Raw genomic sequence first — 27,291 nt, forward strand, 5'->3', positions numbered from 1 at the left:
CCTAGTCCGGCCCTTCCCGGAGCCTCCGGGGTCCGCGGAGCGGATCAGGACAGAGAGGGGTGCACGGGGCGCGGGGCCGAGCCCCGGCAGGCTGGCCCCCCGCCATGCTGGGGCACACGGCGGCCGGCGCGGCGGGGCCGCAGCCACCCAGGCTGCCCCGGGCCGCCGGCCCCGACGAGAACCAAGAGAACATCCATCCGGACAAACGCGGCGGCGGCGCCGAGCCCGCCAGAACGCGCACGGTGCTGGGCGTGCTGCGGGCTAACGTGCGGGCTCCGGGCCCGGGCCCCTGTGTCGGCCCGGCAGCTGCTCTGGCGCCGCAGAAGTCCAAGAACCGCAGGGTGAGAGGCCGGCGTGGGGTGGCGTTGGAAGGCGGGCTCCGGGCGGGCGCCCGCGCTGCTGGAACGCTGTCCGGGCCGATAGAACGCCCGGATGCCCAGCGTTCTAATATTAGCGAAGCCCGGGGGGCGCGCGGCGGGATCTCGGGCGCCGGTCGTGTCTCCCTCTCTGTCTCCTCGCGGCTCCGCGACCTGTTCGGGAGCTTGGCCGGTCCTGGGCCCCGGGGTCGAGGAGAGTGCCCTGGATGGGATGGGGGGAGGGGTGGTCTCGGGGAAGACCCTAGAGGAACAGGTGTTGGGGCTTCTCTGCAAGGATCCTTTTGGCCACGGGGCCGAGAACGGTCCGCCCGTTTGCGCGGGATCGCCACGGGAGCTAGCGCGCGCTCAGCCCCTCCCGGCTGGCTGACAACCTTTGAAAAAGGTCTCCTCCCCCTTCCCTCCACCCCAGGAAGTGGCAGCTGTCAAGTTGCCCAGGCCCCTTTTCATTAATCACCACTTACTAAGGGCTTCTTAAGTCCGAGCTCTGGGCATACAAAAGGAGGCCCCAGACCCTTCCTGCCCTCTGGCTGGAGAAGACAGCTTGCAAATGAAAGTGTTCGGAACTAGCTGCCTTTTGGGAGACTTCCCGTGCTAACCCGAGTCTGGCTTCTCTTCCTTAAAGGTCCTTCCCCCACTTCTTGGTGCCGGGTCACTAGCAAATTCCCGGTCCAGTTCTTGGAAGGTCGGAAATGCGAGGATCTCCCTGGTTTGCAGTGCCCCCGTTGCCTTTCTCGGGCAATGCAGAGAGATGGCATGGTCTGTGGTGTCGTGTCTCTTCTCCCCCTCTCTGCCCCCCCAGGCATGAAGTTTCTGAAGCAAGGGACCAGCCTGGTCCCAGCATCTGGAAGGTACCAGAGAGCTTATGTGGACAGACCGACCTCCCTCATTTTACAGATGAGGAACTAGAGATGGAGAGGTAATTGTATTTTTTGAGTCACCAACCAGTTAGGAAGTAATATTGCCTCTTATTTTTTGCAGGTTGTTGCGCCTCTCAGGGATATTTCCATTAATGATGACCAGGGTATTGTCCCACCCTGGAATGCCACCAGTAAGCAGCCCACTTTCACAATCCATGTGGATGAACCCGATGGGGACAATGGGAAGAAACTTTCTGTCTCTAAAAAAGTGGAGTCTGAGGATGATATGCTGGGTTTTAATTCAGCTGTTTCTCTGCCTGAGTCGAGAAAACCTTTGGTGCCCCTTGATTTTCCAATGGATGGTAGTTTTGGTAAGACTTGAAAGTTAAACTAAATGCCTTTCCTCTTGAAATGAGACAGGCGTAAGTGATGATCATTTAAGAGTGGCTGGGGCCCTTAATATACAGTCTAGCCTAGCTTTTTGAAAAGAACTGTCCCCCTAAGAAGGCAAAACCAGAACTTTTATTCATCCAATTCTTACATTCCAGAAGGAAGCAAATTGATTACCTTTTGTGCAAAGTTGATCTGCTCTCTCGTTAAATTAGGCATGAAAGTTAGTATAAGATTGATTTTTCTGGCTCTGGGACATAATTAACATTGGAAAGTAATGACATAGTTATTAGTCATGGTAAAGAAAAATTTATGAAACAGCTGCCTAAAGCATAGTGCTCACCAAAACATGAGCTTCCTATGAAAACTCAAGCAGTGATAGGATTGTCTCCTGATCTTGGGTGAATTTCCAGAGGTCACCTTGCCTACAGCTCTAGTCATATCTAGGGTAATTTGGATTTGGCACTCCATAACAGAACAGCTCCTACAAAAGTTAAGATGAGCCTATCTATTCAGTTTATGCTCCCTGTGGATTACATGTAGAAGAATATAAAATACTGGTGCAGTGGATAGAGGGAAAGGCCTGCAAACAAGACTCAAGTTCAAATCCAGCCTCACTTAACTAGCTCTGTGACAGGGTAAGTCATTTAACTTCTTAGCCTCAGTTTCCTCAGCTATGAAATGGGGATCATAATAACACCTTCTAGATGTGAAGATCAGATGAGATAATTATTTTGTTATTATTATTATCATAATGAGTCAGCAAGAGTAGCTCAGTAAAATTGCCAGTTTGATAATATCTACTGGGATCCCCTGCCATATAAGCTAGGTTAACTATTGCCCTAAAATTCTCTCAGTGTGACCATGGGTGCATGCCTTTATTTCTGAACCTCATTTTCTTTGCTCAAAGAATAGTCATGTTAGTACTCCTCACTAAATTGCTGAGGAAGGGTACTTTTAGTGCCCTAAAAATTAAAGTTGTTGGTGCTGTTACTAGAGATGGCTAGAAAGAGAATTGATGTCATTTATATGAATCCCATTTACCAGAGTTGCAGATTTAACTGTGATCAGCCATCTTCTAACTTTCTGCAATTTGAATATTTAAAACAAAGTGATTAACCTTGTCCTGTATCTTCTGAAATTTTCTCAGAATCTCCCCTTACTATGGACATGTCTGTGGTCCTGGAGCCAGAAGAAAAGCCACCAAATGTCAATGAAGTCCCTGACTACCATGAAGACATCTATCTGTACCTAAGGGAAATGGAGGTAAATCAGTTTGTGCTTGCTGGCCATTTTCCTGTGAAGGGACAGCTTGCTAGACAGGATAGCGGATGGGGTCCACTTCTCTGACCCTCAGCTGTTTACTTTTAACCAGGTTAAGTGTAAGCCCAAGGTGGGCTACATGAAGAAGCAGCCAGATATAACCAACAGTATGCGAGCCATCTTGGTGGACTGGCTGGTGGAGGTGGGGGAAGAATACAAGCTCCAGAATGAGACTCTTCACTTGGCTGTGAACTACATTGATAGGTTCCTGTCCTCAATGTCAGTGCTCCGGGGAAAGCTTCAGCTGGTTGGGACTGCTGCCATGCTCCTTGCCTCGTAAGTCACTCACCCAGGGATGGGAAGCTCCTTACAAAGCAAGATGAGCTCACTGATCATCTAAAGCAAAGCTTTTTTAACACGAACGATTGTGACCTCGTATGAACACAGGAGTCATGAAGTTATGATTATCAGTAAATGTTTGATTTGTATACCTGTCATATATCTATATACCCAGGGTTGTATAAAAATTTCTCAGTAGAAAAAAGTTTAAGAAGCCCTGATCTAAAGAGCCAGGCCTGTTTTCTGGGGGAATACAGAACAGAGAGGTAAGAGTAAGCTGTTGTGCTTACTATTCTTTTATTACAGGGACTGGATTGGCAAGAACTTTTTTTCAAAAAGATAATGGGTTGTTCTGAACTTTTCTTCCAAATCTAGCTTATAGAAGAACTGAGCTCAGCAAAGAGCCTGAGTTTTCAATGTGTGCTTACACATAATTTTTTCCTTTCTTTTTGGGAGTGCAACCAGTGTTTAGGAGTGGGGATGGTGGCTTAGCCAGGCAGGGGAGGCAGTATCATCTCAGAAGCTAGAGCCTCACTTGGGTAATGTTTGGCTCCTCTACAAAAGGCCGCCATCTTCAGCAGTAGACATTGCTTATCCTGATGGGCACTTGCTTTTGGGATGTAAGCACCACCGCTGTTTAGTTCTGGTCTTTCCCTCCCACCATGGGTCAGTTGCCTATCCTGTCCCCCTCTATAATGCTATCTTTGACCTTCTCACTTTACTCCATTTCTGGTCTTGGTGCCCTGTACATGTATTTTACTTGTTCCTTTCAAACGTAATAGTCCATGTCCTTCATAAACAACAAGATACCTCAATTCCTGCCTTTCTGTCACATAAAACTGCTTCAGTACTTTGGTTTTAGCGTCAGTGATTTCTGGAGCGTTTGGCAGGAGTCTTCCAGGGGCCCAGCCTAATAAATAATCTTCCTTGATTTGATAGTACAAGACAGTTTAGAGCCATGCCATTTGGGGATTTCACATGAAGCATCAAGGTCCTAGAGCAGGGAAGGACTCACCTAGAATCCAGCGATAGCAGAACTACATTTCAGAACCAGATCTGTGCACACTAACTACATTTAGCAAGCATGAAGTCCCACGATGTATCAGTGTCTCTGCTATCAAGGAGATGAAATTTAAAGACCAGTGTGTGCTTCTACAAACCTTGCTTCCTAAAAGGGGTTCATTGTGGAAATATATGGTTTGGAAAAGCAGGAGATAGAAGAGGATTTTATTATCTGCTGCAGCAATCAGAAGAGGCCTCCTGGGTGAGGGGACATGAAGGCTGAGGGCCATCAGGGATTTTAAGTGTAGGAGATAAGGAGTTAATGTATTCTAACACTGGGGAAAAGCTTGCATAAAGGAAGGACAAGAAGGCATTTGGATGTTGCTAGAATGTAACCAAGGTATCTCTTTCTAATCCCAGAGGACCCCGAGGTTGTTTAGGAGCATTAGTTTGGCAACTAGGAGGCTCCTAGAGTAGTCCAGGCGAGAGATGACAGCCTCAAGTGGAGGGTTTAAGTAAAATATGTTAAGAGAGCCTGGACAAGACTTGGCAGCTCATTTTCTTTGGTGCAAAGTCAGATGACTGAGGTTGTGAGCCTGGTTGGCTGGATACATAATGGTGCCCTTGGCAAAATGAGAAAATTAGGAACCAAAAGTTCTGGCTTTGGCTGTGGTGCATTCAGTATGCTGCCTGTGGGCTGTTTGTTTGGGAGTCAGGAGTTAGAGAGCCACTATAAGGCCCTTGGACAAAAACTATGCAAGGCAGTTTATGACAGAACAACATCTTTTTGCAATGGTGGCATTTCCAATGAGGAAATTTGTTTGTTTAATGGGACTAATCATCTTGAATCCTGCCTTTCCTTATAGAAAGTTTGAAGAGATCTATCCTCCAGAAGTGGCAGAGTTTGTGTACATCACTGATGACACATACACTAAAAAACAGGTCTTAAGAATGGAACACCTGGTGCTCAAAGTGCTTGCTTTCGACCTTGCTGCACCAACAATCAACCAATTTCTCACTCAGTATTTCCTACATCAGCAGCAGGCCAATTCTAAAGTGGAAAGTTTAGCAATGGTAAGTGACCCACGTCATCATGAGATGTCTCATTACTGCAGAGGTGACTTTTACTGGAATTAATATCCTTCTAATGTTCGTGAACTGTGCCTGGTTCTGTCCACTGGGGCTAAATGATGCTACCTCTTTTCTACAAAGCAGCCCTTCAAATGGTTCTAGACAAACATCCCGTTCCTCCCACGAGCCATTTCCTCCTATTTTAGGATCCTGAATCTTTAGAATGCATAACATACCATTCAGGAAATCAATTATGGTAAAATACAGTTACTAAAATATTAAGCAGGTTCATGGAATGTTAGCAGTACTTGGCCCAAGCCTTCTCTTTTCCAGGGTAAACTTCTCCAGCGCCTTCTAGGGCCTAATTCTGAATCCCTTCACTACCCTCCTTGTCCTTGTCCTGCTAAAATTTTCCATTTAAGTCTGAGGCCCGGAGCTAACAAGAAAGCCAGTTAATAAAAAAAATTTATTGTGAAGATTGTAATTGGTAGCTCATTAAATATCCCTATCAGGTTAGCATTATATTATATATTAACACACACATACACACATATATAAATACATAAAACCTTTGCAAACATCTTAGGTGGAAATAAATGTATGTAATCACTAAATATTAAAACTTTTACATTTCTAGTTTCTGGGAGAGTTAAGTTTAATTGATGCTGACCCATACCTGAAATACTTACCATCAGTTACTGCAGGAGCTGCCTTTCATATAGCACTCTATACAATCACTGGGAAAAGCTGGGTATGTATTTATGACTTTTGAAAATAAATAATGCTGGAAGAGTTGTTTTTATAAAATATAAAATCGCTATGATTGGCTGCCTTTTGTGAAAAGGAAAAAACACTATTACAATAGGTCATTTATAGAGCAATGTTTGGCTTACAAATCATTTTGGGGAAATAATCTCTGACATAGAATGAACATTCTTTCCATCTTCGATGAAAAAGAGAGAAAGTTAGAAAGTTAGATAAGCAACTGAACTGAATGACATTAAACATTGAGCCAAAGGCTAGAGAAACTGCTGCTATGTGAGCCAGTGCTTCTGCTTTTTGGTTCAATCTTTGTTAATCTATTTCAAGGATCTGTTGAGTCTAAAAATGATTGATTCATTTTTTCACATTGGGGAGGGAGGAGAGATATCTGTATGCATTTACATGCCATGATTACAAACTAATTTCATACTTCCATGTCCCTTTCCTGTAGCCCGAGTCATTAATCCAACAAACAGGATACACCTTGGAAAGCCTTAAACCATGTTTATTGGACCTCCACCAGACCTACCTCAGAGCGCCACAGCATGCACAGCAGTCTATACGAGAAAAATACAAGACGGCAAAGTAAGAAAAGTATCAGGACCCTTTTCATGTAACCCCCATTAAGCACCTTTCAGTCAAAGTGTAGCTGTATGTCCTTATAATTTATAAGTAATCAATTTCTAAGGTCAAATTATGACATTTAAAAACCAGCAAGCTTTTATTAAGTACTGTGTGCCTTGCAGACACTATGCTTAGCGCTGGGGATATAGAAAAGGCAAAACCTTTCCAGGTCCCCTCAAGTAGGTGGTGAATCAGGTGGTATTCCCCATCTGTGGAAGCACAGGGATGAGGGTCTCTGAGCTGTCCAAGTGAGCCAAGAGGATTTGGAGAGTAAAAATTATATATATATATCATTTGCCAATGGGATTATGTGTGTGTGTGTGTATATATACATATATATATATATATATATTCAAAACTGTTATTAAGCCATACATTTATGAGTTCTTATCCCTGAGTCTCTTTATCATACCACATGTATTATGCTTGTCTTGAGATACTGCTCCCACTAAACCTAGATTCATGGACTTCATGAAGAGTTGTCTTTATCAATGTTGCAGTCTCTATCCCATTGTAGATGGTCTACAGTTACAGTCTACAGTTAGTAGTCTAAGGTCTACAGTTAGGAAAATTGGGGATAAGCAGAAGCCACTCCTCCAAGATGAAGGATGCTGAATTTCTCTTTTGTTTTTTCTCTCTCCCCTTCACAGGTACCATGGTGTATCTCTCATCAACCCTCCAGAGACACTAAACTTATAGTGAGCAAGAGACTTAGTTAGAATTCCAACAGAAGCTGTGCTGGACAGTTTTTATTGTGAACCCAGGTTTCTTCACAAAGAATCACTTCACAAGGAACAAGTTATGGTCAATTACAAATTATGAAGTAACTTTTTTGATTTTTATGATTTTAAATGTAAATCTTTTATGTGCAATTGTCCTGCGTATTTAGCTGCAGATGTCATGTTGTTCATGCATAGTGAGTATTCAAGCCCATACACTTAGGATAAGAATTTGGTGAGCCTGATTGCCTCTTACAAGTGAAAACTGGTCAGAACCTGGCTCACCCATGGGAGTGTTTGAACTTTGAACAGCATGGTAAAAGACAGCACCACAGAAGGATTTTCCAGGAGAAAAAAGTTTAAAATGTTGGTGGCCCTCCCTGTCTGGGCTAATATCTGTTTCCTTAAGATTGCCATGGTTCAGGAGAGTATCAGCATGTCTTAAGATGCGGTCTTCCAGGACAGGGTAATGTGCAGTATTCAGGTAGGGAATGGTGTTTCTGCAACAAATCCTTGGCCTTTTCTGGTAGTCCCTGCTGGCAGGCTGTGTGTGTACCATTGATCAAGGCTGTGCCTCTTCTGGTAAAGCAGTTCTTGCAGTGTAAAATAGAATGAGATTTTAAAACAAACCATATATAGCCCTTCTTGATGATACAAGCCACTTGTGGACCCCAACGACCCAGAGGAAGCTGCTGATGGGTGGAAGGGCATTTCCCAGGCTGGTCCACACAGATTAAAATACCTACCACATTCTTCTCTCTGAGAGGCCATGCTGCCTGCTTCTTTGGGCCTTCCCCTCAACTGCCTACACTCACAAGTAGGTTCAACCTCTCAAATTAATCCAATTACACAAGATGTTTTCTACATACTTTATTTTAATTCAAGAAAACTACATGTAAAAATACGCAACAGTCCTAAATGTACTTTCCAGTAATGTATTTTGGAAGCTTTAGTTAGCAGCCTTCTTCTTCTTTTTCTTTCTAATTGCTTTTTTACTTGAGGCTTTTTCCTGTTTGGAGTTGTTGGCCTGTATCCTGTAAACAAATGAAATCAAAGCCTAAAAACATGTATCTCAGATTATAGACATGTATTTGTAGATGTTTCCTTTAGTGGGTATTCACTCAGGTAAAAATTTAGTAAGCCTCTGTTTTCAAGGAGGTAAGGCTTCTAGGCCTGAGAAGAGCATCTTCGTGTTAAAATAACAGTAATAAATCATTGCCTGGGGTGATTGCTAGCATTTGTCAGTCCCCATCTAACTTCCACACTCAACCAAGTAAAATTAATTGCTAGGATATATTCAGCTTTAAATAATGATGGAAAAGTCTTTTATCAGGGCCTCAAGCCAGCATGTTAGGCAGGGCTGTCTAACCCATTCCTAGCACCCTGCCCTGAATCTATCAGGTACAGAAGTTGGGCCAAATGTTTTCACCTTAACCAAACTTAAAATGGGTTTATGTGAAAATACAGGCTCTCTTCTTTACTCTGGCCATCATATGCTTTTGTCATATAGTGCAGATTTTTTAAAAAGCCCAGTCTTTCCTGGACAATTCACTATAATCCTATAAAAAGGAATTTTTAATGGTCATCTGGGATTAAAAGTGAGCTTTATACTTAACATGTATTTTAAAATTCTACATTTGGAGACATATTGAAACCTAGCATCAAGAATTGAATTAATAATATTTGCATTAATATTAATAACTGTTGAAATAAATCAGAAGTATTTCAGTTACCTTGTTTTCTTTGGATTTTCTCCTGGTTCTAAAATGATAATTTCATCTTCTTCACTATCTGACAGAACGATAGGTGTATCTTTAAGAAATAATACGAAAACCATAGTAAGGTAAAATTGTATAACCAACAAGACAATGCTGTACTTTCTTATCATTGGGTAAACTTAATTGAGAAGAACTGCAAACAGCTGATGAGTCAATGTCAGTAGATGGCTATCATTTGAGGACCTTTGGTGAAGACCAGCTCTACCATGTTGTATTGTACTTTAATTTCTAGAAGGGGCTCTATGTACATAGGAGGTCTGCAATAAATGTTTTCTGTATGGATTATTCAAAAGCTGTAATATATAGATTTCATTAAATGAATTATTGAATTTTGTTTCCAGAAAAAAACTAATTGCCTTTGGGGGAAAAGTCTAGGTAATAAAGGCTTTAGATACAGCCTGGCCAGAGCATTAGGCTTGAAGCTCAGTTTCTTCATGTGACATTGGATGTGTTGGGTGAGAGGAAAGCACTTCCTTCACAAAGCGGTGCTACTGTTAATTAAAGGGTTTTGGGGCAAACATGCCTACTGTGTGCCAAGTGAAACAAATGGAAAGGCTGTTCCTGCCCTTGTGGCTTTATAGTGTCTAAAATAGGCGTGTCTTTCTTAAGGACAAAAGAATCTGGGGAACTTGGGTTTAAATCCTGACATTAGCTAGATCCTAAGACACATGTTAATGGAACTGCACTGGTGGTACTTAGGAGTAATGGGGTTCCTCATCTTGTAAGGTTTTTCGTTTTTAAACCAAGTTACAGTGAAATGAGCTAATCACTTCTCCATCCTCCTAACCAAGGTTTAGAACTTGAGGTAATAAAATTCCAGACTATTTTATAAACGATAAAGAACTCAATGGCAGTGTTGTTTGGGCATTAATGAATTATACTGAGTGATGTCCAAAATTGTAACATCTGGAAATAAAGCTTTTTGCTGCTTTCCTTCTTAGACTCACAGTCCCAGGGGTTCTGCCAAGATCCATGCTGTGGATCTGGGTGCACTACTTCACTGTGATTTGCCTATCCTGGGGAGCACCTGCCTTTTTAGAACACTGTCTCAGCAGGAAAGCAAATACTTTGAAAGGCAGCAGGGCCAGAGGAAGTGAAGCCAAGCAAAGACTGATGAAAACCAGTAATTCAGCTATTATTTTTAATGGAGCAGAACTTACCATCAGTAATGTGGTTCCCAACATTCTGGTCTTCTGTTTCCATTTTGACACTGTCAAGAATGGTGACATCATCGCTGCCACCTTCATCCTCATCCTCTTCCTCTTCTAAATCGCCCCAGGAACTCTCTATCCCTTCTCCAATCTGGGCAGTGCCAGGAGTCCATAACACCGGTTTAGAAACACTTAACTTGTTAAGGAAACTTAAGAAACAGACCAAAATCTGATACCCTCTTCTAAAGAGCAGGCACAATGAGAATTTTTTTTTTTTTTAAACCATGTGAGCCCACTGAAGAACAAGTGGCACAATTTTTCCTTAAAACAAAGATAATCTAGTAGCTTATGTACAAGATCATGGGACTAACAACCAGGAAGATGATTTGAGGATGACTGAGAAAAAAGGTTATATGCCAAATATAAATATTCATTTATATGATACAAAGTTAAAGATCACATAAATCCTGAAAATCTTGGTGCTGTATTAAACAGTATCAATGCTAGCAGCAGTGGCCTTTCACCCCCAACATTTAAAAGCTTCCACTAAGGAAGAAATCCTGGATTTCTGGAGGCAAAATTAAAGAGTGGAACACTTGTAACTCTTCATTTTACAAGCTAGGTTATTTTACTCTTCGTGTACCTAACTGCTCAAAGTTCCAATAATAAAGACTACCTTAAAAAATGCAAATCAAAATAACATTGATTATAGGTTTTGAGGGAGCATAAGGGACCCACCCAAGTTTTCTATGACCACTTATAAAAAATAATTTCCAGAAGAGATACGCCTCTGAAGGAGGGTCAGCTTCAGCTATAATTTCTTCTGCTTTCTCTTCCACATCTGATGTATCAACAGGGGCCTTTTCCATTTTGAAAGCTGTGATCCTTTGGTTTGCTATTGATTCTGCAAAGCCAAATTTTCCACCTTCTTTCCTATTTTTTTTTAGTTGGAAAAATAAAAGGACAAATAATTACCCAATGATAGAAAACTAAAAATCAGGTTCGTTTGCATTTTGTGGGTCATCATGAAGAAGCATAAAATTAGGAACTTTCCCCCCCCTGAGGCTGGGGTTAAGTGACTTGCCCAGGGTCACACAGCTAGGAAGTGTTTAGTGTCTGAGACCAGATTTGAACTCAGGTCCTCCTGAATTCAAGGCTGGTGCTCTATCCACTCTACCACCTAGCTGCCCCAAATTAGGAACTTTTCAACAAGAGATGTACAAGCTAAGAAAAGCCAGAAGTCAATCAAATTTCCTCTCTATCAAACTCACCTCACTCTCTTGTCATTCTCCAAGGCTTTCTGTATGAGTTCTGTGATCTCTGCCACCTTCACACCAGCAATTTTGCTGCATCTCAGAACCTGTTTATGAAAGCCAATGTTACTCAAATGATACAACATATCAAATGCCTTGTCCTAGTGCAATAAAAACAGACACATTTCTGAGACTATTTCTACATCTTAAAAAACATTAACAAATTAAGCAACTTTGTCCAAAGAGGTACTTTAAAAATAAAAAAAGGAAAATTAATCACCTAAGTGTTCCCTACCAATTAAATGTATTTGCTATTAAAAGATTTGAAATGTATTAATTCCAAAGTAGCCTACTATCCATATGTCATTGGCTTGAATAAGCAATACAATTTTTAAGTTAACAGCAACAAAATAAATGGTGTAAGATTGGATAGCATATATAGAATGAACACTAATTTTGTGCTAGGGATTTTCAACCCCAGCATCCCATAAAGTATATGAAAGTTCTTCTGAGATTCCCACATGTGTGTTTAATTTGGGTCTGCTTCTTTACTAATAAGGATTTACTAATAAGCAAGTCTGTTTTAAAAGCTCCAGGTTAAGAAAAAAAGCAATGTGGAAAATTTCTAAATTCTAAAAATATTTTTGAAAAAAAGTTTTGGGTCTGAACTCTGAGGTACTACTTCACAACTCTCAGATTGGCTAAGATGACAAGAAAAAATAATAAATGCTGGAGGGGATGTGGGAAAATCGGGACACTAGCATATTGCTGGTGGAGTTGTGAAATGATCCAAATATTTGAGAGCAATTTGGAACTATGCCCAAAGGGCTACAAACTGCACACTCTTTGATCTAGCCGTGTCTCTACTGGGTCTGTATTCCAAAGAAACATAAAAAGAGGAAAAAAGACACACATATACAAAAATGCTTGTAGCAGCCCTTTTGGTAGTGGCAAGGAATTAGAAATTTAAGTGGATGCCCATCAGTTCAGGAATGACCGGATTAAGTTATGGTACATGAGTAATAGAATATTATTTTTTTTAATGAGAAATGATAAGCAGGCTGATTTCATAAATGTCTGGAAAGACTTACATGAACTGATGCTAAGTGAAATGAGCAGAACAAAGAACATATATACAGCAACAACAAGATTATGTGATGAACTTGGCTTGATAGACTTGGCTCTTTTCAACAATGAGGTGATATAAGGTAGGTAATTTCAATAGACTTGTGATGGAAAGTGCCATCTGCATTCAGGGAGAGAACTATGGAGACTGAATGTGGATCAAAGCATAGTATTTTCACCTTTATTGTTGCTTTGTTTGCTTGGCTTTTTTTCCTTTATAATTTTTTTTTTTTTTCCTTTTGATCTGATTTTTTTTTTTTTTTTTTTTTTTGGTGCAGCATGACAAATGTGAAAATGTTTAGAAGAATTGTACATGTTTAATCTACACTGGATTACTTGCTGTCTGGGTGGGAGGGAGGGGAAATTGGGAAGGGAGGAAGAAAACTTTGGAACACAAGATTTGCAAGGGTGACTGTTGAAAACTATCTTTGCATGTATTTTGAAAAATAAAAAGCTATTATTAAAGAAAAAAGAAGTTGGGTCTAAAATGAACATTTCCTTAATGCTAATGTCTTCCTCTACCCTGCTTATATCTTGTATATAGAGTTGTTAGCATGTTTGTCTCTACCACTGGAATATGAGTATCTTATGGAAAGGACCTGTCATTTTGCCTCTGTACCCCCAGAACACAGCTGAGTGCCTAGCACATAGTAAGCACTCAATAAATAAATATTTGTTGACAGATTAAAATAATACAAAGTCCCCCTCCCCCCTTCCCAACAATATACATTTATCCCTTACATACTGCAGGGCTTGGGAGGTGCAATGCCCCCAATATTTAGAAATCTACATAACATTTTTTTGGCTCTCCCTTCATGCTAGAAAAGAAGTCTGAATTTTTTTCTTTTTCCTTTATAAGATGTTTACAGTACTTTACTGTAATATCATACATTTTTGAGTTTCTAAACTTTTTCTGTGTTTGCTGTTCTTCACCTATCACTTGTGACTTTTGCAAAACAACCCCCCAAATTTTCCATCTTTATCTAACCATGATATGTTGAAACTATTATAGATAAAGTCACAATGTGGAAGGGATAACTAATTCCAATGCTGATGTTTTCAGGTGGTGAATAAGTATGGAATTTGGAGTCAGAGGAGTTAAATCTACCTCTGTAACCCTGACAAATTGGCTGTCCTCTCTAGATCTTAGCTTATTCACCTGTAAAATGAGGAAGGTTAGATCAGCTACATCAAACGTAGTATTCTACATGGAGCCCACAACACTCCTGAGTGTGCCATGAGCCAGATTAGAATGCAATAATTGGGAAATATTTAACAAAATGAACAAAAATACAATAAAACATAGCTAATGCTAAGAGGTAGCTTTCTAAGTCAAAGCATGGCCTACAGGGATCTTAATATACCATTTAATGGCCCCCCATTTCTATTTGAATCTGACACCATCAGCCCTAAAATAGATACTTTTGGTGACAGCTATATGGCACAGTACTTAGAGCCCCAAGTCCTGGAGTCAGGAGGACTTGAGTTCAAATATGACTTCAGACAACTCAACTTGCCTCACAAAAAAATAAAACAGATCAATAGACACTATGACCACTAATCTCAGAATTTTTCAACAAGAAAAACTTCAATTGTCTGAGACAAAGTAATTTAGAGTTCATTTCTCCTCCAGTACTTTGTATTTTGAGTTAATGAATTTTAAGGCAATGTGTCGTTAGTCCTGTTTTTTTCAGAGAAGCAAGGGTGATGACTTACATTGTTTTTTAAAAAGGTCAATTCTGCCAAGGCTGAGGCATTATAGGATGGTGGCAAAGATGCTGATCTCAGTTATTCAGCAGCCACCAATTAAATGCCCACATAATTCAATCCTGGTTCTACACCAGGACCTTTAACAAGTTACTTCTTTTGGGGCCCCAGATTCCTTAGCTGCACAAAAAGGACATTACACAAGATGTTCTTTAAGATCTCTCTCCAGTTCTTAATCTGGTGACTTCAATAATACTTTCAAGATTTATATTTCTGGAGGACTGAATTACTTCACTTGTTTGGCTGTAGGAAATGGACTCCTCTAGGACATCAATTGATCAATAAGCTTAATAGAAGTACTTTTTGTAGCAGCAGCCACAGCTGCTGGAGACATGGGCCCCCCTCTTACTGCACAGCAATAGATGCCAGTGAGAAGTCTCAAGGCTCCTTCACTTTTACTCCATGACAACCACTTTTTTTTCCCTGGTTTTTATTTCTCCTTCCACCACTTCTGGGTAAAACCTAGGAAATGTAATATGTTGCCACTTGCTTAGATCTCCCTCTTTCAATTCTGGACTCAGCTCCACTGTCCATTTGTCTTTGGTCCGTGAGCTCTGTTCATCTTATTAAGATAGGCTTAAGTTCTTGAATGCTCATTAAGAGGCTCTACAATGTGTCTAGGTTTGATGCAATCTGCACAAAGTCATTAAAAAACAGAATCCAAAGGGCCTCACCTCCAGGTTGCACATGTATGTGATAGCAGCAAACACTTTGGATAAGCATACATCTTCTTGTCTTAGGCCTTACTTAATTTTAGTAATCAGTTGCTTGACCAGTTGTTTTGTTGTTAACATCATTTAAGGATGTTATATGACTCTGATACAACACAGGAAAGAGTCTACTGAAGAAGAGCCCTTTGGGTAGTATTGTGCTTTACCAAAGCATATCACTTTTCATAACTGACAAACAATAAGCTTGGAGAGGTGTGGGGTATTGAGTTTTCTGCCCCTCTCAGTAGAGTGTATGATTGTGGTTTGCTTTGGAATCTCATCTGAGAAAGCCTCATTCTTTTTTCCACACTTTCATCAAGGATGCTCTCAGAGCATATACAGATGAAAACTTTTGAGAAAATGGAACAATGGCCTATGGGTAGGAAGATATTGATATCCTCTTGGTCACTTTTTTTGATAAAAACAATTATCTCCCAGACTATTGCTATTTCTCCCCTTTTCAGATCCCTTCAGAAAGGATACTTTAAGTCTACAAAACACTGTTTTAAGCATCAATTCAAATAAAGGCTTATAAAATTTGAGCTATTAAAAAAAAAAAAAAACACCACCACAAAAAAATAAAATCTTTTTCCTGTCATCCTTAAATGAGAGGGACAAGGAAGGAAGAAGGTCTATATTTGTGATTTCACCGGTCTCAGGAATTCCTGAGGGAGGAAACTTTCTACCAATGAAGTTCAGCATCTTCTCTGAATGTACACTCTTAAGAGAGTGGCAGAGACACCACTGACAGGTTAAGTGTCTTATCCAACATCATGCAAGGTATGTACCAACTGCAACACACTGCCTGAATGATTTTTTTAAAAAGTACTTTTAACACCATTCTTTTATTTATCTCAATCCTCAACATAACTTATATCCAGAATTGAATTTAGTGTCCATTTCAGTTAGGTAACCAGAATATTCAGGTTCTAAGTTCTGAAGAATACACAATTTCCCAACATTGTTCAGTCACTTCTCTTATTTGTGTTCTTCATGCCTCTTGATGGTGAGGAAGTAAGGGTGGAGAAGGGATCACCCTAATGCTACTGCTGGAACTCAAGCTTGAGTAGGCAGCCCATCCACTGGTTTGGCTAGACTGCTGGCAGCCGGTGAGAACTGATTTTGGCCATAGCTACTTTCCATCTACTTAGATATGAAGGAGTGATTTGCATTGTGAAAGAGGCTCGCACAATTAGCTGCTTTCAAATATTATTAAGTGAGCATTATTAAAGATTAGCAACTAGTACTGGGATTATTAGTGAAGTAATTCAGTCCTCTGGAAATATAAGTCTTCAAAGTATTACTGACATATCGTTGACATACAAACCTACTTATCTAGTTATTCAAGACAATGTTAGCAGTAAGATGAGCTTGGAGCCTCGACCCCCAAAATGCCTCGCACTATCATATTTAACAAGACATGAATCATACAGCTCACCTGGTCTTGGAGCAACATGATCCCACCACTGGACTGGATGGTACAAATCTCACGGTGTTTGTTCATGGCAATCACCAGAAGGCCATCCATGACACGTTCCTCTCGTTCATTGGGGTCCACCAATAAGTAAGTTCTGAAATAAATAGCAGTTTAATATTTTAATTAACATTAATAGTCCAGAATAAGAAACACCAAGTGATTAAAGGGTTAAGCTATAAATTCTAAACAACAGGTTTTAAAAAATTAAAATGACAACATCTTTTGCTATTAGGAAGCACTGAAAGCCAAGGAAAATGATAATATTTATTAACACAAAGTGAATACTAAAATGTACTTCTTTTTGAAAACCCAACAAGGCAATTATTGTAAAAATCTCTTTGTCAATATTACTTTCTTCAAATAATGCATAATTTGTGTTTGGCTGATTAGATGACTTGAGTGTTCTAACAAAAAATTAGGTCATGTGGATCTAATTTAATGCTTTATGTTAATTCCAAGTCCATTTTTTCCCTAATCCCTTCCATCTTGGATTTCATTTCAAATTTCAAAGTACAATAAATGCCATTACATGGCAAAACTGATGATCCTAAAAGTATTTCTGAACTCTGATCATATTCCATTCAAAACAGTTTATCTTACAGTGAAATTCTCAACTATCATTTCAATGTAATGAGTTTATTGAGTACTTCTCAGTGCTTTTCTCCAACCTTGTTCATAGCCAAAAGGAAAAAAAAAATATTGAACATCTAATTACCTGATCAAAGCCCATAATTTCCAAGTCTTTACTCCCTGACTTCCAGTCCTACTAATATGTACTGGCTGAGTGACTCTGGGCAACTCTCTAAGGCTTAGTCCCAGACTTGATACATTGGTAAAGGAGATTTCTCATCTGGGACTTTCCAATACTAATGCAATCACAAATTTAAGTCTTTACCATGCATTTATTAAATGTAAAGAGATAACATATGATAACAATCAGGTGTGACGATTTCAGCATCTCATACTTAAATTTGGGCAACATGGAATAATGATGATGATTATGACACTCATATTTTCACTGTGTGTGTACATTCATGCACATGCATATATATGTATGTGTTAGAAAGACCCCACAGTAAGACTCTTCCACTTGGAGGGTGTTGTTATGAACATACATTTTGGTATTATCCTTAGATCATCTGTTTTTGATCCTGATACCAAGCTCCCTGAGACTCACCCTTGCTGAAAGAAGGCAAAACTGATGCAGATGGGCATGTGGTGGATACTCAAAGGTACAGGATCTCGTTCTTCCAATGCATACTATACAAAAACACAATGGCCAGTAACTATAAAACATTAAAGTAATGGTCATATTTTAAAAAATGAACTGGTCCAGAAATTCAAGGGGAAAAAATAAAATGTTTCTTTGTCACCAATGTTGCAAAACTTATTCCCTTTTCTAATGCTTCTATGATCCTAGAACATTAGAGAAGGGGATAATTTTTGCAACATTGGTGACAAAGGAACATTTTATTTTCTATTCTATGCTCCTAGAATCTTTCTTCCTCAAGCACTCTTATTAATGTCACTAGTATTTGAGAGTGCAGCCTAGGAGTTGTAAGAAGCCTCAGTATGACTGATACAATTACTAGACACATAAGTTCCAGGGAGCCACGAAAGAACATGGACTGTCTGCCAGAGATGCAGGCGCCCAAGCCAAATACTTGCTTCTTTTACTGGATATCCTTCAAATGTGCCACCTTGGGATGAAGCTCTAGAGCTGGTGCCAAGCAACCATTCAGCCTTCTCTCTAAGCCAGTATGATGCCAACAGAGCCTTGGCCTCAAGAGAAATTAGAAGCTCCAGAGAGTCCTTGGTACTAGATTCAGATCTCTCAGACATGACAAGCCTTAGAGAGCCAGAAACTCTTAGAAATTAGAAGCCAGAGACATGCTGATCCAGGATTTCGGGTGGTTTCACACATTTCAAAAACAAAAAGGATCATGGGAAGCATAAATTCAATTTAGCCCTTGGCCCCTGATTATCATACGTTATTGTGTATGGTCTTTTGGGGTTACAAAATAATTTACTCATAGCCACCTGAGATCTAGATGATTATTATTATTATATTATATATTATATTATATATTAATGTACCTATTTTATAGAGAGGAAATTGAGGCTTTAATGGGTTAAATGACTTGCCTGGAGTTACACAGTTAGCATCTAAATAGTATTCAAATTCAGATCTTCTAATCATCTATACTCAATACCATCATTGACCCAAATGACAAGCCAGCCTCACTTATTTGCCTTTATGGCCCAGTTCATCTCTCTGGTGTCTGGCTGACAGGGTACAGAAACAGATACTATAGCAATAGTCAGACATCATAGGATGCTTAAAACTTGACAATTGTTTCTTTTTCCATCTCCTGTAGCCTCTATACTTCAGACTTCCTGTCTGCTGAGAGGAAACAACAATGTTCCCCTACTACTTGTCTCGGTCTCCTCTTCTGGAGGGCCTCCACCCCTACCCGTTATCTGGATTCCTGGCTCTATGTCAATCAGCTTTCCCTCCATTTTAAATCTTTTAACTCCCTCCTTCCCATATCTCTGACTACCCATATGTTCCTGGTTACCTTTTCTAGCACTCTGTATCTTTAGCCATCCTTGAGTTCTCTAAACTTTATAGTCTATCTTCCACAACTGTATATATAGGCAATCCTGCTCCATGCCCTCCTTATCTTTATCTTGCAAGGTTCAAAGCTCATTTCAGGTACTGCTGACTCTGTGAAACCTTCTCTGAGTTCGTTAAATTTCCACCCTCCTCAAATCCCCTTGTCCTTATTTACTTCTGTGCTTGCTGTATACCCATTACCCCTTTCCCCCTCAATCCCAGCAGAATACTTTTCAAAAAGCAGGGGTTATTTTAGTTTTTGTCTTTTAATCTAGAGCATCTGGCAAAATGCCTTCTGGTTTTTTCTCCTGACATAAGTGTAAATATAGATATCTTGATGTGTTTCTTGTACTGACTCCTTCTTCCTTTCTCACTGCATACTGATTTCCCATTATGTAGAGAGCCTCATTTAGTCATCCCTCAATCAATGGGCATTTACACTGGCAGGTTCTTAATTAAAGTGGGATGAAGTAAATTGAATTTGGGCATCATCATAACCCATAGTGAGAATCTGGGCAAATCCTCTGCCTCTCTGGTTTTTGGCTACCTCATCTGAAAAATGGGATTATAAGCAACAATCTAATAAGGAAATAAGTGCAGATTATTTCACAAATGGAATGGAGCTTCTATCTTTTTCTAGTGGATTTAAAAAAAAACACATCTTTTTTTTTTTTTTTTTTTTTTAACCCCTACTGCCACCCTCAACAATTTCTCCTACATTCTTTTCTTGCTGAGACTTTGAGAATTTTATTCCATCCAAATTCCCAGAATCACAATCATTTATTTAATTACATTTTTTTGGTCTAGACCTGTGATTTCACCAGTTGCAGGGAATTCTTAGTGTAGAAATTCATCTGCCAGAATATGTTGGAGTCACAAACTGCTTAAATGACTTTCCCCAATCACAAAGCTACAACACATTAGAGCCAAGACTTGCATAGAACATTTATTGAGCCAAGGCTGGCTCTCCATTCACAATACCCTACTGCCTCCTCCCTTCATTGATATTTTATCTACCTTTGGCGCTGTGCCAAGCATGATGATTTAGATAGTTGCTCTTTGGCACTTTTGGGATCTAACTCCCAAATGCCAGAATCACTAAAGCAAGGAGTACACAAAGGAACCCCTCCCCTCCCCCCCACATTGTTACAAAGACTTACCAGGGTAATCTCATCACCTTGGACAGATACATCAGGTCTTCTGAAGTGACTCAATGCCACAATTGCTGCAATGCTGGCAGCATCAATAATATTTCCATCATGATTTAACAAATGAAGATCCACACGGATTTGCCAGACCTAGAAGAGAATTAGAATAAAAAATAATAAATCTTTGTACAGTACATGCGAAATGTAATTACTTTTTAATATATTTACCAAATCAAAGAAAGCAAATCTGTAAAGTCAAGGTACATGTCACAAGGGCAGCTTTGTAGGATGGAAAGAACACATGATATTGCATCAAGGGTCTCTTACTAGTGAGGGTGATGGCTTTGTCAGATTATGGTCTGTTTTGAATCTGCCATTTATGTCTAAAAATTAATTTCTTTTCTTTTTTTTTTTTTTTTTTTTTGAGGCTGGGGGTAAATGACTTGCCCAGGGTTCACACAGCTAGGAAGTGTTAAGTGTCTGAGACCAGATTTGAACTTGGGTCCTCCTGAATTCAGGGCTGGTGCTCTATCCACTGTGCCACCTAGCTGCCCCTAAAAGTTAATTTCTAAGTGAGTTAATACGTAATAATGAAATTTCTTACTAGTTTATTATCATTAGCTAAACTGCATCTAATTTTAGACAGGTAGTTGGCATGTCACAGTTTTATCTAAAATAAAATGTTCAGACTCCCAGACTCACTATAATTTCTTTTTTTTTTTTTTTTTTTTTTATTTATTCATTTTTCCAAATTATCCCCTCCCTCCCTCCACTCCCTCCACTCCCTCCCCCCGATGGCAGGTAATCCCATACATTTTACATGTGTTACAATATAACCTAGATACAATATATGTGTGTAAATACCATTTTCTTGTTGCACATTAATTATTAGCTTCCGAAGGTATAAGTAACCTGGGTAGATAGACAGTAGACTCACTATAATTTCTACTTAACTAGTGGTCCTTTGAAAATTGTGATGACATTTACTCAGGCAAATAGAAGAGGCACTGAGTATGGAATGGAGAAACAAAGTGATTTACCATTAATTCAAGTCAGTCCATTAGAGCCAAGGTTAAGTTCGAAATTAAAATCAATTTGTAAAAGAGTAAGAGTGCTATCTTTCTCTATGATACACTTTAAGAAGAATGAATGAGATAAATTTGTATAAGAACCCCAAATCTCATTGGGAAGGGGATTCTATAAATTTAAGATATTATTTCTGTGGAACATAATAGTTGGTTTATTTTTTTTGAAGAAATTTATCTTCATAAGGACCAAACTCAGCTCACAATAAAGTGCCTACCTAAAAAATAAACAGGACAATTTTGTAAGTATGCCCTTAATCAAGCTTTAGTATAGAATATTCCATAAAAAAGGCAGATCAACTAAAGCTTTGTGAATGAAGGATGGATGTCAAATCTCACAAATCTCTTATCATTTTTTCTAGTATTAACCATTAAAGGCATATTCTGTACCTTTTCGCCAGCAACAACACAGAGAGATTCAGTGTCTATACACTTTGAATTTCTTAAACATCTTTCCAAAAGTCGATTCAACTTCACCAAGAGATCTGACTGCCTAGGAAAATAAGAATGGGCAGATGACAGATCACCATTAAAACACAAATTCACTATTATAATACATTTTCTCTTGCCAAAAGGCAGAGTAAATCCTTCTTAAGAAATAGAATCCAATACCTGCCAGGTTCAAAAGCTGGAGCAGCCATCTGAGAGAGTTCAAGGTTAAAGAAAAGAATACCCTCTGTTGCCCGATTGAGCTTTGGAGAAACAAGTTCACAGGAAACTTGCCCAAGAACTCTGCAAAACAAAAAATAAATATTTGTCAGTGAACCTACATTTTCTTAAAGCTCTTCTCTACTGAATGATTTTACAAAAGGTTTTTTTTTTTTTTTTTTGGAATTGAATCTTCCTCTCTCTCCCAATTTGGATATGCAGGACACAATCCTACCCTTGACTGGCCCAAGACTTCTGACCTACACATTGACTTCTCTCTGGGCTGGTCTGTTTCTCCTGGAACCCGGGGTCAGGTCTGTTTCTCCTGGAACCCGGGGTCAGGACATTAATGCCAGAGTTGGTACAAATGCCCAATTGGCACAGTCCAATACAGCTCAGAAAAATCACCAGCCTCAGCTAAAATTGAACCTCTTCTTATTACTATCCTTTCATAACATCCCTTGTCTAATTCTCTGCTTTTACAGATGAGAAAAAATGAGGGGCAGGGAGTTTTCAGAGACTCTTTGAATGACAAAAATGCTGAGCCCATGAGGTACTTCTCAGTGAGCATTTTTATTTTACTTAAACAACACTTTTTTACCTTGTTTTCCCAAGTTCCACAATACAGCAGCCATAGTCTGTTCCAAATGAAATTTTGATGTTTCTGTAGTCATAGGTCTGTCTACCATCAAGGCGCTTCAACAGAAAAACAACAGTTTTATAAGTAGGGATGAATTTCAGAAGGTTCAAACAGTTAAACTATTTAAACATTATTAACTTTACTAAACTTATGAGTTCTAATTCAATTCAAAAGCATACGGTTCACATGACCTTTTATTTTATATTATTTTTATATCACAGCTTTATCTGTTGATGTCTTATCCTTTACTAAATTATCAGCTCCATGACAGCAGAGATTATATTTTACCAAAACTTTACCTTTCCATTACATTTAGTACTAGACTCAGTACACAATAGGAATTCTAAAAATTTTAACCTAAAATAAAATTCTAAATTAAAATTAACCAATTCTGAAACCAAATATCTCAAGAACTATAATATTTTTATTAGAATGATAAATTTTTAAATAAATGAAGGCTGTTAAAATAATCAGACCAGTTTAAAAAAAAAAAGTCACAGAGGCATTCTAGTATAAAGGGAAATGAAGATGTTGGACTGGTGGGTTTGGAAAGAAATTATGTCCATTAAAACAAAACAAAACTATAGTTTATTATAGATTATAGCAGCTGATAATCCAATTCCAATTGATCAATGATGGACAGAATCAGCTACATCCAGAAAAGGAACACTGGGAAATGAGTATAAACTGTGAGCACTGTTTTGTTTTTCTTCCCAGATTATTTTTAGCTTCTGAATACAATTCTTCCTTTGCAACAACAACAACAAAATTCAGTTCTGCACATATATATTGTACCTAGGATATACTATAAAATATTTAATATGTATGGGAATGCCTGCCATCTAGGGGAGGGGGTGGAGGGAAGGAGGGGAAAATTTTGGAACAGAAGGGAGTACAACGGATAATGTTGTAAAAAAAAAAAAATTACCTATGAATATGTACTGTCAAAGAAAATGTTATAATTATAAAAATTAATAAAAAAAATAAAAAAATATTATAGCAGCTGAGCTCTACAAGACACAAAATACCTAAACCTTTTTCGTGGATGGAGGAATGAGGTACAAACAGGACATAAGAAAATGAGAAACCTACTTTGGAGAGACTGACAATCTGAGTTGAGGTACATCATCATAAAGTATTCACAAAGAAGCCATCATTGACAAACACCACTCATATGGGAGGAGAAGGGGAAAGTTTGAATAGTACAAAAGTGATGGTGATTCCCATGGGATGGCCATAGAAGGGAAAGGCTTGGGACATACTGTAATTGGAAAGAAAAGGAAGCTGACTTAGAAAAAGGTGATAGGGAAAAAATAAAAAATAAAAATAAATTTAAAAAAAAAAGAAAAAGGTGATAGGGTGTTTTTGATTTTGGAATTTACTTTTTGGTCCTCACTATCCCATGATCCCACCCTAAAAAATCCAGATGTGGGAGCCTGAGGAAGAAGGAACAGGTTCTGAAGAGCAGAACAGGGCTGGAACAAAGCATGTCCAGAGGAATCATAATGAGCTAAAGTGGATTGTGGAGGGTCTTGAAGTTCAAAATTGTTCTCATTAAACAACAGTCAGATGGACTTTTTAAAAGAGAAATGTGAGTCTAGTAATGATATGAAGGATGGAAAGAAAAGGGGGAAAAAAAAAAAAAAAAAAAAACAAGACTTGTCAGGTAGTGAGGGCAAGAGTCCAGGTAATAAGAGCCTAGATTTATGGTAGTGGACCAGAGAGGAAAGGAGAGTTGCAAGAATAGGCAAGACAGATAGTTTATGAATTAATTGTTTATGAGGAGAAGGGGAAAAGGTCGGACATCCATTTGTACACTATTTTAACTTAACAGTTCAACAAACATTTTGGCATCAAAGCAAAGATAAACAGTTTTTGCCTTCAAGGATCTTCAGTTCAGTTATGATTTTTATACAGATAACTCCCAGATATTCAAATTCAGCTCTCACCTTTTTAGATGCAATGTCCCATTATAGGCATCTCAAACAACAAATTCAAAAAAGAAATCATTATCCTTCTAAACCAATTCTTCCTTGTAACTTCCTTATTTCCACTGAGCACACATCATTCTCCCTGTCAAGTGGTTATCTCCTTCAGAAAGCTTTCCTGATTTCCCTCCTCAAGTCCACTAGATCATTGCATATTCTCTATCTGGGGCATTCATTTATTTCTGAACATGCTTCAATCTTTAGTGAAATCTAAACTCCTTAAGGACCAGGACTATATCCTCAGTAGCAACTACAATGGCATATGGTAGGCAGAATAAATGTTTATTGATTGACTGAAGCTGTCTCTTGTCACTAAGGAACCTACTATTCTCCCAAGTTAATCCATTCAGCCTTGGGGCTCCTTTTAGGACAGAGCTGCAAGGCTTTTGACGAGGGCAAGTCAAACCTCACCTGAACCTCAGGCCAGTCTTTATCTAGCCTCATATAACAGGGTCTAGGAGTGTATTCACCTGGTCACTAGTTTGGAGGGTGCTTTAACCTATCTTGTTCAGCATAAAAGATTAATCAGATAAACATAACCATTTCCTTTTTTTCTTTTTTTAAAGTTTTTAAAAAATTGTTTTATTTCATTTCTGGTTATACATGTACATTCATTAAAAAACAAATACATTTCTTTATGAATCATGTTGGGAGAGCAAAATCAGAACAAAAGGGGAAAACCACTACAGGAAAAAAAAGTGAACGTATCATGTACTAAGATTTACATTCAGCATCCATACTTCTTTCTCTGGATGTAGTTTTCTCCCAAGTTTATTGGGATTGCTTTGGATCGCTAAACTGCTAAGAAAAACAACTTTCATAGTTGATTATCACTTACTGTTATTGTGTACAATGTGCTTGCTTTGCTCAGCATCAGTTTATATAAATCTTTCTAGGCCTTTCTAAAAGCAGCTTGTTCATTATTTTATGTAATAATATGCCATTATTATTTTCATATACCATAATTTATTCAGCCATTCCCCAAGTGATGGATATCTAACTCATTTTTCAATTCTTTGACATAAACTTTACTGATTATGATGTATCATTCTATTATCACAAGGCTCCTCTCTTGACCAGTGGTTCTCAAACTTTTTATGTGGGGAGGAGGCTCACAGCACAATATATATTCTTTGTTTTGGGGCACCACTAAGGAAGCACCTGGAGACTTGAGCATACTCAATTTCCCTTCGATAATAGTAGCTACTTTTGACGTCTTCATGAGTTCAGGGTCTAAAATATTTTGAGGTTAGTTTATGTTAATAACAAGATTTATCCATATTTAAAGTGCAGATTATTAACAAAGTAATTATGAATTTTCTTTTAGCTGAAATAATATATATCTAATACTTATGGTACATTCTTTGAGAACCATTGGCTTAGAGTAAACCATATCGGCCCCATCTTTCTAGTATCATTCTATTTTTAAACAGATTGCCTTACACATAAGATATCTTCAGTTTACACTCCTCTTAGCTCCTTAAAGTCACAGACCCTTGCAAAAGAAAACACTGAATTCTTGGTCACTCTCTCCAATACTGAAAGTATCCTCTCTCATAACCCCATTTAATCCACAAACATTAGGCACCTAAGTTTGTGCCTGGTGCTAGGAATACAAAGACAGATAAAACAGTACCCATTGCATAAAAGCTCATATTTTATCAGAGAAAAAGATGTACAGATGGATTCTTAGCCTTTTGACTAAGATCAGCTTAACTAAAGACAAAGTGGTGGAATGCACTAGAAGTGATAGAGGTCTGGAAGGGGGTAAGCTCTTATAAGTATGGCCTTTGAGCTAAATTTCAAAGTAAATCAGGGTTTCTAAGGTGGCAAGTGTATGGCAGGAATAAGCAACAGCCTCTGCCAAGGCATGGAGGAGACAGTGGATGGAATGTGGTGTGAGGGCAGCCAGAAGGTCTTTAGGCTGTAATAGATGGCTAGAAGATAGATGTGCATTTCACCTTGTTCCTCCCTTTTTTTTTTTTTTTTTTTGCTGAGACAACCAGGATTACACAGCTGGGAAGTATGGCCAGATTTGAACTCAGGTCCTCTTGAGTTCATGGCTCTATTCACTGTACCATCTAGCTGCATCTTCCTTTCCCTTCTAGATCCTTCTGGAACTTTTATTGAGAGTTTCTGAGGTTCACTCCATCCAGATCTATGGATTTTACACTATGCTATTGACTAGCCCTGGATCATTCTTTATTCTTTTTCAACTAGTTCAGTATATGGCCTAGTCTTTTCTTTACCTCAGCTCTTACATTTGGGACTGACAACAAGCTGATGTTCCACAAGTATCTTTGTTTCCCAGAAAACCCCCCTCAACTTCTGGGATTTATATTCACATTCCATTATTAGCCACAATTCACATCTCTGAAATGCTTATAAATATTCCATCCTTCCCCAGTGCCTCCCCAACCCTACCTCCTACCTTTCACCCAGAGGAACTTCTAGAAAAAGCTCTGCATACTCATTGCCTTTCCTTACCTTTCACTCAATT

The 27,291-nt window shown here is 39.0% G+C and overlaps 2 protein-coding genes across 2 annotated transcripts in view; one reads left to right on the forward strand and one right to left on the reverse strand.

The window, feature by feature from the left end:
- CCNA2 (cyclin A2) lies at positions 1 to 9,507 on the forward strand. The gene is made up of 8 exons (XM_074273807.1): positions 1 to 341; positions 1,356 to 1,605; positions 2,775 to 2,890; positions 3,000 to 3,223; positions 5,095 to 5,302; positions 5,937 to 6,050; positions 6,513 to 6,646; positions 7,336 to 9,507. The coding sequence occupies exons 1-8, from the start codon at positions 105 to 107 to the stop codon at positions 7,382 to 7,384; spliced, it is 1,332 nt and encodes a 443-aa protein (XP_074129908.1). The 5' UTR covers positions 1 to 104; the 3' UTR covers positions 7,385 to 9,507.
- The window catches only part of EXOSC9 (exosome component 9), a 21,070-nt gene continuing 1,179 nt past the window's right edge, over positions 7,401 to 27,291 (reverse strand). Inside the window, exons 2-12 of the mRNA XM_074273808.1 lie at positions 22,765 to 22,859; positions 22,128 to 22,247; positions 21,906 to 22,008; positions 20,443 to 20,580; positions 17,843 to 17,925; positions 16,627 to 16,759; positions 11,605 to 11,693; positions 11,120 to 11,266; positions 10,343 to 10,524; positions 9,138 to 9,216; positions 7,401 to 8,438 (exon numbers count right to left, since the gene is read on the reverse strand). Of these exons, the coding sequence (XP_074129909.1) occupies positions 8,354 to 8,438; positions 9,138 to 9,216; positions 10,343 to 10,524; positions 11,120 to 11,266; positions 11,605 to 11,693; positions 16,627 to 16,759; positions 17,843 to 17,925; positions 20,443 to 20,580; positions 21,906 to 22,008; positions 22,128 to 22,247; positions 22,765 to 22,859 (1,254 nt within the window). The 3' untranslated portion in view covers positions 7,401 to 8,353. The remainder of the gene's footprint in view (positions 8,439 to 9,137; positions 9,217 to 10,342; positions 10,525 to 11,119; positions 11,267 to 11,604; positions 11,694 to 16,626; positions 16,760 to 17,842; positions 17,926 to 20,442; positions 20,581 to 21,905; positions 22,009 to 22,127; positions 22,248 to 22,764; positions 22,860 to 27,291) is intronic.

This window comes from Sminthopsis crassicaudata, chromosome 6, assembly GCF_048593235.1.
Source record: "Sminthopsis crassicaudata isolate SCR6 chromosome 6, ASM4859323v1, whole genome shotgun sequence".
Taxonomy (NCBI): Eukaryota; Metazoa; Chordata; class Mammalia; order Dasyuromorphia; family Dasyuridae; genus Sminthopsis; species Sminthopsis crassicaudata.

Coding starts and splice junctions, on each gene's coding strand:
- CCNA2 (XM_074273807.1), top strand. CDS start 105: ATGCTGGGGCACACGGCGGCCGGCGCGGCGGGGCCGCAGCCACCCAGG. Junction 342..1,355: donor AGAAGTCCAAGAACCGCAGG/GTGAGAGGCCGG, acceptor TATTTTTTGCAG/GTTGTTGCGCCTCTCAGGGA. Junction 3,224..5,094: donor GCTGCCATGCTCCTTGCCTC/GTAAGTCACTCA, acceptor CTTTCCTTATAG/AAAGTTTGAAGAGATCTATC.